General features: G+C 40.6%; 1 protein-coding gene across 1 annotated transcript; it reads right to left on the reverse strand.

Moving 5' to 3' along the window:
- Nucleotides 1-2,451: 2,451 nt before the first annotated feature.
- On the reverse strand, nt 2,452-10,702 carry LOC311091251 (olfactory receptor 51I2-like; the record flags this gene model as incomplete). The annotated part of the gene is made up of 2 exons (XM_084127070.1): nt 2,452-3,099; nt 10,433-10,702. 2 exons carry the CDS (start codon nt 10,700-10,702, stop codon nt 2,452-2,454), a joined length of 918 nt encoding a protein of 305 aa, XP_083983196.1.
- Nucleotides 10,703-12,028: the final 1,326 nt, after the last annotated feature.

Genomic DNA, 12,028 nt, shown 5'->3' on the forward strand with positions numbered 1-12,028 from the left:
CATTATGTGTCTACACATCAAACAATCTACACATTCACATTTCACATTTTTATGTGGAGTAGCCTATAGAATCTAAGTTTAAATCTAAGTATAAACAGGTATTCTTATCTCTCCCTCCGCCCCCAGAGTGTGGAAGAACAGCAGGAGGACGGTCCATCAACTTCTGGTGCACAGATGAACAGTTCAGTGATTTTCAGTAAATGCCACAGTTTAATTCTGTAGAATTTGTTTAGAACTACATTATGTAACGCAAAAAAAAAAAAAAAAAAAAAAAAAAAATCAATATTTTATTTATTAATAAAATATTAATTTTATTAATAAAAATGTACTGAAAGAAACACCACTTCCACTTTAAAAAAGGGGAGGAGACCGAAAGAAACTCTGGGTTTACCGAAGAAAACCTGCTCCTGACCAGGTTAGGTTCACAGAGTAAGTTACCATGGTAACTGACTCGGAGTATAAGTTACCTCTCTTTCTGAAACAGGCTTGACTTACCCTGCTTTCTCAGGTTTAACATACCTCCCATTCTGAAACAGAAAACTCAGAGTTTCCCTCATTTCAGGGTTAACATACTCAGAGTTTTCACTTAACCTCCTTTCTGAAACAGGCCCCTGATGTCATGCTGACGTATGTCAAAAATATTTCGTGAGTGCAAGGCGGAGGTGTTGGATTCTGCAGTCGAGCGCAACTGCATGCATGCTCTCCACCGACTGCGCTGATCAAAAGCATGATGGGAAACGACTTGCTGATGACATAGCTTAATGCTCATTGGTTTAAACAACTGTGATGTATTGTTCTTTTTTAAAATGTTTGATTTTAAAACTCTAATATCATGTTTTATGTGTATATGTTATGTGTGAATATTCCCAAACTATCTGACAGTGCGATCTCTTTGGGTTATGCAATTTAATTTTTATAAAAAAATAAAAAAATAAAAAAAAACATACAGTATGTCTGTATTAAAGAAAAAAATATTGATATTTGGAATGGAATTAAATAAGTACTTAGGGTGTCTTGTTCATTTTATTTATTTTCATATAAAAGCAACAGAACTTGAATTACATCCAGTTTATTAGCAACACTGTGCACGAGCGTGAATCCCGCGATATCCATCTTTGATCTCGCAGGTGTCAGATCCACTGCGAGAAGAGAGAACTGTCCGGCTTGCCTGCACTTTTTTCACTCCTCTTCTCACTGCAGCCGCCTACTCTCGCATACATTTCAGGCGAGGCAAGGCACATCTCAAACAAGCCTAATGTCTTGTCTCGTTATTATGTTGGTTGTTTTTGCCTGCAGTTCTTCTTTGTGTTCCTGTCGGGCGTTTAATAAAAGAATATTGATTTATATGTCCTCGTACATTACTTGTTCAATAACCACCTGTGACAATATACTGTTTGAACTTTATGTTTGCCTATTGTTCTCTTCTTTATTTGTTTGTGGTTTTATAGTCAAGTCACCTTTATTTATTTAGCACTTTTTACAATAGAGATCGTTTCAAGCAGCTAAACAGTGAGAACAGGAAAATAATACAAAAAAAGTATTACTAGAAGTAAATAATGTCATTGTCCAGCTTAAGTTCAGTCTTGATTAATTTCTGTTGTAAAAAAGTTATGAATTTAGTTAATTTATCTATACAGCAGCTCTGGAGAAAACAGTGATGCCATCGTCCAGCTCAGTTCAGTTCTCATACAATGGTGTCAATGCAGGCAGATCAATAATATTGTTAAATATTTGGTGTCTCCAACTAAGCAAGCCAGAGGTGACAGACAGAATAAAGATAATCAATAACCAGCAAAATCTAAGACTGCTTTCCGGAGTTTCTCTGGCTTAGTCTTTGCAAGCTGGTTAGAACAGAATAGTGTTATTATTCTATAGTATGGTATTTTTATTTTATTTTATTGACAATGGATATAACATTTTAACACGATTTATACTTGATATAAAGTATGTAGACAGCTATTGTTTGAACCTCTCAAAACTGATTTCTAAATCCTTAATAATAAAAAAGCCAGGTTCAGTCTAATAATACTTCACATGCAGAACAAAATATTTCAATTATACACCAGTTAAAAAAATAGACAAATATATATATTTTTAAATAGATAATACAATTATAAAAAACTACTGACACTAATAGCATTTTAAAAAGTTTTTATAGTATCTTATATTCTAAATATGAAGTTATTAATCTGAGATAATACAATATGGATTGACACCCTTATTCTTTCAGTTAAGAAAATTACGCTCTGATTGTGTTTCTAACACCCTTATACAATTTTTCACAAACATTTATTAACTGAGGAGGTCATTTAAAGGAAATCTTTATAGAATTCAGAGAGGTGAGAATTATCACATTTAGTGCATTAAAAACTAAAAGGTGAGTGGCTGCTTGATTGAACAATTATCATTAAATTTTTTTAACTTGGTTTGGTACAACAGAAACAAAGCAGCCTATTTTGAGGCTTTTATTACACGTCTAATTTTTTTGCGGATATCAGGAAAGTTTAGTCCATAAACAATAGGGTTTACAAAGGGTGGTATAACAATAAATTCAAGTGAAAGGACAACACTCAGCACTATAGGAAGTTCTCCATTCACAAATCGACTCAAAGTGAGCTCACAAAAAAGTGCAACTGAGAAATTTAAAAGGATCACCATGTGTGGAATACAAGTTTTATATGCTTTGCTCCTGAACTCTCGTGTGCTTCTTTGACAAATTATAATAATTCTGACATAGGTATACAGTATAAAACTCAAAGGGATAAAAATTGTTGTGATAGTTACAATCAGGCCATAAATATTATTAATAGTAATGTTCACACATGAGAGTTTGACAATTTCATAGTTGTGGCAGTACACCTTTAGTAATTTGTTACCACAGATTGTCAACTTTGCAGTCAAAAGAACACCAATACCAATAAAAGTAATTGGATAAAACCATGCTATAACTATTAGAAAAGTTAGAAACCGTGTGGTAATTATGTTGTTGTAATGCAAAGGTTTACTGATTGCAACAAACCTATCAAATGCCATTAACATCAATATTGTAAGTTCAAAAGATGCATATGAGTAAATGACAAAAGTCTGTATGAGACATGCTTCTGTGGCGATAAGGAAAAACGTAAGGTGCGTGACTGGAAGGAGGAGGGAAATCAATTATCCGGAAGTGAGGAAATGAGTATATAAGGTGGAGTTAAAAAAAGAGAGAAAAAAGGAACGGGTTACCTGAGACGAATCCACAGTCAGTGAGACGCGAGACGCTGTGTTTGGGCTGTGCGTGGATCTAGAGTGAGCGGGAGTTGCCTAGCGATTGGCACTGAGAGTGCGCTGCACCTCTGTACACCGGCTGCACAGCGAAGCTTGTCTTTAAGGCTGGCGAGTGAGCAAGTTCTCCAGGTTATTCCCTGTTTTACCCTCACTTCGAAAACTTTCCTTCCTGCCATTATCGGCCAACGCACTTTCACACACACACACACACATGCCTGCACGCACACGCATGCACCACCGGCTTCAAGCAAACCAAACATTCACGCAACCACTTTCGCCACGTATCTCGTATCTGTGTAATACAGTGAAGTGTTTCGTTATGTTTTAACGGTTGATTTCATTGTCAGTTTGATTTATTGTATTTTCTTTTTTATTTATTTTTTCTCCAATACAAAAACCAGTGGTGTAAATACTGTAGGATTTTGAACTTGAACCAAAGTTATTTGGTGTGTATTTAGTTTGTTTTGATTCTTTGCTTATGGTGAAACTGAGATTTTTGTCTGATTTCTTTGAAAATTATGAAAATATAACTGTGAAACTGAACTTTCTTTGTGTGATCTCTGATTCATGTTTATTCGTAACTGGTGGCTTAAAGAGCTATTCTGAGGAAAACCATTTGACAAGATTGAGCTTGTCTGGCGCCCGAACTAATTGTTTTTTTTTATACATATATCTTTCATTTGTTGATTTACATTTCGTTTGGGCCTGCCACCGTTACAGAAGTGGCGCCCGAACAGGGACTGAACTGAACTCTTTAAGAAAAAGAAAAGACACTTGAACTGAACTCTTTAAGAAAAAGAAAAGACACCTGAACTGAACTCTCTGAAAAAAAAAAAAAAAAACCTGATCAAATTGTCAATTTTGGTGGAAAGTGTTATGTGAGTGTATATGATTACTTATTTTCTTGGTTGCAGTAATTGAGGGTTAGCTTTAAGGTAATGATTAAAGTGTGACTTTGAATTTGAATACGTGTTAGAACAGAAATTGTAAATTTTCTGGGTTTATTTGTTTATTGAACACTGAAATAACATTGTATTTTATTTTATTTATTTTTTGCTGACATACATTACATTTTGCATAACATTTTACAAACTTCATTGAGTTCTCCAGAGACACCAGTGAATCATGACCACAACCCCATCTCCTTTGTCAACGTGTGTGGATATTGAAGTTCCAGATGTTGCAACCCCAATTTGGCCCATTGCATCACTTCCCCGGTTTACTCCTGGACCTCTTTCACCTCCGGTCTTCCATGGCCCATACATCCAAACGCCTTCCAGCTATCCAGGAGGCCATGGAGCCCAGGTGCAGTTCGCTTCAGCACTGGCTGGCAGCAGCACTCCAATGCAAACCCCTACCTGGAACCAGGGACCAGGTCCTATGCATCTATGCACATCACCTGAACTTTCTACTCCCTCTTCAGTGGCACAGCAGGATTTGCCTGGTGTACTTCCCACTCCTGGTAGAGAAATGCAACAACTTACTTCACAAGTTCAAGGTAATTGGGATAAACTGCTGGACTCCATAAAGAAACAGGAGAGAGCAATCTCTGAACTTACCCATGGGTGGAAAGCAACTTCTTCTCAGCACTATGACCAGATTACCAGCCTTGCTACAAAAATTAAGGACAACCAGCAGCAAGTTCTCACACTAGTTGCTTCAAATAAAAAACAGGATGAGGAGGAGACTGATCAACTAACTAAAGCCATTAAACTCATGATTACAGGCGAACTTCAAAAAGTTGAAACTACCTTTGTCTCAGAGGTGCGCTTCATGGTGGATCAGCTTCAGCAGGAACTTCAACAAGATCTCAAAACCCTGCAACAGAACTTTCAACAAAGCCATGACCAGCTTACAACTGAAATCCATCAGCACAACGTCCAAATTGCTAGTCTATGTACAGACTTTAAAAAGTTTCAAACTGAAATGGTGGATCGAAGCAAGATGCACGAAAAGAAATTAGCAGATCTAATTAAGGAGAGTATACCTTCACTACCTGGCACTACCTCCCTCTCTTCACTACCGTCCGCATTGACTGCTCCTGCAACTCCTCCCACTACCACAGTGGTAAGAAGTGACCACCTTAAGATAACCTTTCCCACCTTTGGAAAGCCATCAGATGACCCAGACCCTTTACTATATTTGACACGCTGTCAAGATTTTCTAGCATTACATCCCTTGGTTGATGCAGACCTGCTAGCCACTTTCCGAACTGTACTCTATGGAACTGCCCGTGACTGGTGGGAGGTTGCCAGATCCGCTGTAACAACATGGGGTGAGTTTGAATCAGCTTTTCTTTCTGCCTTCCTATCTGAAGATTACGAAGATGAGCTGGCTGATCGGATCAGAACGAGGACCCAGGGAGAGAAGGAATCCATCAGGGATTTTGCTTTCTCATATCGAGCTCTCTGCAAAAGGTGGAAGCCTTCCCTAACAGAAAGTGACATGGTAAAAATGATCCTTAAAAACATAAAGCCCCATCTCGCCAGCCAGTTACGCAGCAGGGTCAGCAATGTTGAGGAGCTAGTGAAGCTGGGACATCAGTTGGAGAAGGATTACTTGCAACAAGTACAATATGAGGGGCGCAAGGATTTTAAACCACAACCTACCATGCCACAAAGACCAATCTCTAGCCAACCTGCGGAGAAGCCTCAAGTACAGTGCTGGCGGTGTAAAGGTTCCCATTCACCTGGAAATTGTCCTCACTTTATGTCTGCTTCCAACCAGCCATCTGTTCAGCAGCGTCCCCCCCATAACAAGCGTTTCTTCCAACCTATGAAGTCTGGAGGTCCGCCTCGACAGCCAGTTACTCCTTCCAGCAACACGGTATCTGCAACAACTACACCTTGGTCATCTGCAGACTTGGAAGAAAGCACCCCCACTTGTTCCAATACTTCAAATCAGCTAACGGCTGTACCACAACAATTAGTGGTGCCCATCAGTATTGGTCCTTGGAGAGGGAAGGCCATTGTGGATACAGGCGCAAGTTACACCCTTATCCATGAGAGCCTATGGACTGAACTCAATCCACCTGATAACCTTCACCCTTGGACCCTTGGTCCTCTTTATTTAGCTAATGGTGAAGCAGAAGTTCCATTAGGATGGATAAACCTGCCAATTATTTTTCATAATAAGACTTTTCCAGTACAGGTTGCTGTCCTCTCCTACACAGCCCTTGCATATGCAGTGATCTTGGGATTAGATTTCATCTTCTCCAGCGGACTGCAGATTGATGTGACAGACAGGAAATATTCCTTCAAGTCTGCCCCTGATGAACACTATCTCTTCCAACCCGGCCAGGCAAGTGTACCTGTGGTGAAACCATCACACCTGGAAAAAAGACCACATCTGAACAGTGTTAATCAAAGCCTCTCCCTACTCAGTTCCATTCCTCCACCCCAACCCCCATTGCTATCACGACCACTTGATAGTCTGGATGAACAAGCATTAATAAACCTTGCTGTAAATGGTGCTCACTTACCACCTGACGGGAAACAACAACTACGGCAAATCTTGGAGTCCAACTCTCAGGTGTGTACCCTCCAACCTGGACGAACTGATGTTCTCCAACACCACCTCTATATCACACATCCAGTGCCCCTCAAACAGCGACCCTATCGCATGAGTCCTTCTAAACAAGCTGTTGTGAGAGAGCAACTGGAGGAAATGTTAAAGGCAGGTATTGTGGAACCATCTCACTCGGCATGGGCATCCCCTGTTGTCCTAGTTCCAAAAAAAGATGGTAAAATGAGATTTTGTGTGGATTACCGGAAGGTCAACGCCATAACAGAGAGTGATGCATACCCCCTCCCTAACATTTCAGAGATTCTTGAATCCCTCTCTGGTGCATCGATCTTTTCTACAATCGACCTCAACAGTGGCTACTGGCAGGTGACAATGGGTCCAGATAGCAAACCCATGACTGCCTTTATCACTCCATCGGGGTTGTATCAGTTTACAGTCATGCCTTTTGGGTTAAAAAATGCCCCAGCGACATTTCAAAGACTGATGGAGATGGTTTTGGGGGAATTACGAGGTAACATATGCTTCGTTTACATTGATGATATTATAATCTACTCACCATCCATGGACCAGCACTTCCTCGATCTCCAAACTATTCTCCATCGATTGCAGACAGCGGGTTTGACTATCAACCTAAAGAAGAGCAAGTTTTGTCTTCAGGAGTTAACATTCCTTGGACATGTGGTGAACATTCATGGTATTTCCACAGACCTGAGTAAGGTAGAAGCCATACGTGCATACCCTGTACCTCGTAACATCAAAGAGGTTCAGCGCTTCCTTGGACTCGCCGGGTGGTACCACCGGTTCGTCCCAAATTTCTCGAGGATCGCTGAGCCCATCAATTCCTTGAAAAAAAAGGGTCGTGCATTTCATTGGTCACCCCAATGTCAACAAGCTTTTGAACAGCTAAAAGCCTACCTTACCTCACCTCCCATTCTGGGTCATCCCAACCTTGAACTTCCATTTATTGTATACACGGATGCCAGTGACATCGGACTAGGTGCGGTGTTGACGCAGCGGAAGGACCAGGGCTCAGAGCAGGTGATTGCGTATGCCAGTAGATCCCTGAGCAAAGCCGAAACCAACTACTCTGCGACAGAGAAAGAATGCCTTGCCGTCATATGGGCTCTGGAAAGATGGCAACATTACCTAGAGCCTAAACTATTCACGGTTGTGACTGATCACTCAGCCCTGCAATGGGTAATGAGCTCTACAAAAACCACCAGTCGTCTCATTAGATGGGTTCTTCGATTGCAGAAGTTTGATTTTGTAATTGAGTATCGTAAAGGAAGGCTGAATGTAGCACCAGATGCTCTTTCTCGGATCCACACCCAACCTGGTTGTAGCTTATATGTCAGGCAAACGGAGGAGTCAGACCTTCCAATCACTGCCGCTGCCATCTGGGAGGAGCAGCACAAGGACCCTGTAATCATAAAACTATTCCAAACACTGGCAGGAGATGATCAGCTGAAAAATCAGTACGAGGTAGTAGAGGATAAATTGTACCACACAACTCAGCTGAAGAGTGGCCAACGCCATTATCGGGTGTACCTTCCCAACAGTCTGATTCCAGCCGTTCTCCACCACTACCATTCAAATCCTTTAAGTGGCCACATGGGTATTTACAAGACTTACCAGAGGCTGCATGATATTGCATTTTGGCCTGGGATGTGGACGGATGTGAAGAATCATGTCAAAAGATGTATTAAGTGCCAAACACTCAAAGGGGAAAATCGTAAACCTGCGGGAAAAATACAACAAGTCAGTACATCACATCCCAACGAGATGCTAGGGGTAGACATCATGGGACCAATGCCCCGCAGTACCCATCAGAATGAGTACCTTCTTGTCTTTGTGGACTATTTTACCCGCTGGGTGGAGCTGTTTCCTATGCGGAATGCCCGTGCAGAGACTGTTGCAGCACTCTTCAGGAGAGAGATTCTGACTCGATGGGGGGTTCCTGACTTTATCCTGTCTGATAGAGGTTCTCAGTTCCTTTCTGCTGTATTCAAGGAGATATGTGGTAAATGGGGGGTCACACAGAAACTCACTACTGCTTACCACCCACAAACGAATATGACAGAGAGAGTAAATCGTAACCTAAAGTACATGATGGCGGCTTATGTAGAAGATAACCACAAAAAATGGGATCAGTACTTGCCGGAACTACGATTTGCAGTCAATTCAGCTGTCCAGGAGTCCATCGGCATGACCCCAGCAGAGCTTCACCTGGGGAGGAAATTGCAAGGTCCCATGGACAAACTGTTGCGTGGCAAGAACATCTCTCCCGATTTACTTTCCTATGATGTGGTCAGTCATCTAGTTCAACTTCAAGCTAAAGCGAAAGAGTGCTGCCAAAAGGCACAGAAAAGACAACTACGGAGCTACAATAAGAACCGACGTGATGCCTCCTTTAAAGAAAAGGACCGTGTGTGGCTAAGGAATTTTCCCCAATCTAGTGCCCAACACCATTTCAGTGCAAAACTTGCACAACGATGGAAGGGTCCTTATCGGATAATAAAGCAGCAGGGACCAATAAATTATCAAGTGGCATTGGAGTCCTCTGGGGAAGATGTGCGTAATGTGCATGTGAGTAATTTAAAAGCATGCTTCCCCACAGCCGAGGAGTTGGAAATCCAGGAGAGGAAAAGACTCCTTGAAATATTCCAAGAATCGTCAGAGGAAGATGAAGAGTTCTTGGGATTTTAATCCACACTTTCTATCCTACAACCTTGGGTTGCTTTCTCCAGGGGGGGAGAGTGTGGCGATAAGGAAAAACGTAAGGTGCGTGACTGGAAGGAGGAGGGAAATCAATTATCCGGAAGTGAGGAAATGAGTATATAAGGTGGAGTTAAAAAAAGAGAGAAAAAAGGAACGGGTTACCTGAGACGAATCCACAGTCAGTGAGACGCGAGACGCTGTGTTTGGGCTGTGCGTGGATCTAGAGTGAGCGGGAGTTGCCTAGCGATTGGCACTGAGAGTGCGCTGCACCTCTGTACACCGGCTGCACAGCGAAGCTTGTCTTTAAGGCTGGCGAGTGAGCAAGTTCTCCAGGTTATTCCCTGTTTTACCCTCACTTCGAAAACTTTCCTTCCTGCCATTATCGGCCAACGCACTTTCACACACACACACACATGCCTGCACGCACACGCATGCACCACCGGCTTCAAGCAAACCAAACATTCACGCAACCACTTTCGCCACGTATCTCGTATCTGTGTAATACAGTGAAGTGTTTCGTTATGTTTTAACGGTTGATTTCATTGTCAGTTTGATTTATTGTATTTTCTTTTTTATTTATTTTTTCTCCAATACAAAAACCAGTGGTGTAAATACTGTAGGATTTTGAACTTGAACCAAAGTTATTTGGTGTGTATTTAGTTTGTTTTGATTCTTTGCTTATGGTGAAACTGAGATTTTTGTCTGATTTCTTTGAAAATTATGAAAATATAACTGTGAAACTGAACTTTCTTTGTGTGATCTCTGATTCATGTTTATTCGTAACTGGTGGCTTAAAGAGCTATTCTGAGGAAAACCATTTGACAAGATTGAGCTTGTCTGGCGCCCGAACTAATTGTTTTTTTTTATACATATATCTTTCATTTGTTGATTTACATTTCGTTTGGGCCTGCCACCGTTACACTTCAAAGGAGATTATATGTGCATCATAGAGCAGGTCTGTCAATAACCTTGGGAAAAAGCCAGCTGTACCATATACAGAGTTGATGGACAAGCATGACATCAGAATGAACATGGGCTTGTGCAATGTCTTTTCCAGAAATATTACAAGAATAATAAGAACATTAAAGAATATGACAGCACAGTAAAAAATAAACCCCAAAGTGAAGAAAGCATATCTTATGCACCCAAGATTTTCAAACAACATGAAGTAAAAATATGTTCCATTTTCCATTTTCCAGGAAAACTTTCATTGACCTGAGGAAGAGAACAAACAAAGTTCATATGTTTTTACACCACAAACAAACAAACAAACAAACAAACAAACATTCAGCTTAGAATGTTTAGCCACAGTGTCTTATACCATGTAATGTGACCTTAACTGTAAATAATGTTATAAAAATAATATAACTTAATACAATAGTTTTTCAATTAAATGAATGCACAGTAATAATTCAACACAGTCTAAGAATAACAGTTTTTTTTTTTTTTCTTACATTACAAACGTTATTAGAAATACCTTCAGATGCTCTGAAATGACCACCACTGCATCTTCATTAAAATTGCAGGTAATGAACTCTATTTGTGTTCTGATTTAGTTGGACTGTGGAGTCACCAGTGCATGCTAGTGTTTTTATACTATCTAACACATCTCAGGGGCCTGTTGTGGCCTCTCAAGTCCTCTGAAGTTTGATTTCACTGGAAACATAAATTAATAGCATATATCTAAAACATAAATAAATAGAGCATGTACATTTAGCATAATTCTGCCTCTAGTGCTTTCCAAACTTTCCACTGCAAATAATAATTATTAACTATTTCCTCACCAGCATTTTATATCATTTTCATAAAGCTTTCATGGCCCCCAGAATATTTTGTTGTATGAATATCCGAACATGCAGTATATCAAGTCAAGTCAAGTCAAGTCACCTTCATTTATATAGCGCTCTTAACAATAAAGTTTCAAAGCAGCTTTACAGTGATAATAGGAAATTAAAGTAACAGAGATTGTTTTGACTTTACAGCAGCTCTAGAATAAATTTATTGTCCAGCTAAAGTTAGTTTTGATCGATTCAGAAAACCCTTAACACGCTCCATCCACTCATTCGCACAACAACAGTGCCTGGTGGCTCGAGAACAGTGTGGGCAGGTGCAAATCCTGCTGGAAAATGAAGTCAGCATCTCCATAAAGCTTGTCTGCTGAAGGAAGCATGAAGTACTCTGAAAATGTCCTGGTAGACGGCTGCGTTGAGTGGACAGCACAGTGGACCAACACCAGCCGATGACATGGTTGCCCAAACCAACACAGACTGTGGAAACTTCACACTGCACTTCAAGCATCTTGGATTGTGTGCCTCTCCATTCTTCCTCCAGACTCTGGGACCTTGGTTTCCAAATGAGATGCAAAATTTGCTCTCATCAGAAAAGAGGACTTTGGTCCACTGTGCTTTATTAAATCCAGAGTCAACGCAGCCGTCTACCAGGACATTTTCAGAGCACTTCATGCTTCCTTCATTTTCCAGCAGGATTTGCACCTGCCCACACTGCCAAAAGAACCAAA

This window comes from Abramis brama (assembly GCF_963993115.1).
Source record: "Abramis brama genome assembly, chromosome: 10".
NCBI classification, from domain to species: Eukaryota; Metazoa; Chordata; class Actinopteri; order Cypriniformes; family Leuciscidae; genus Abramis; species Abramis brama.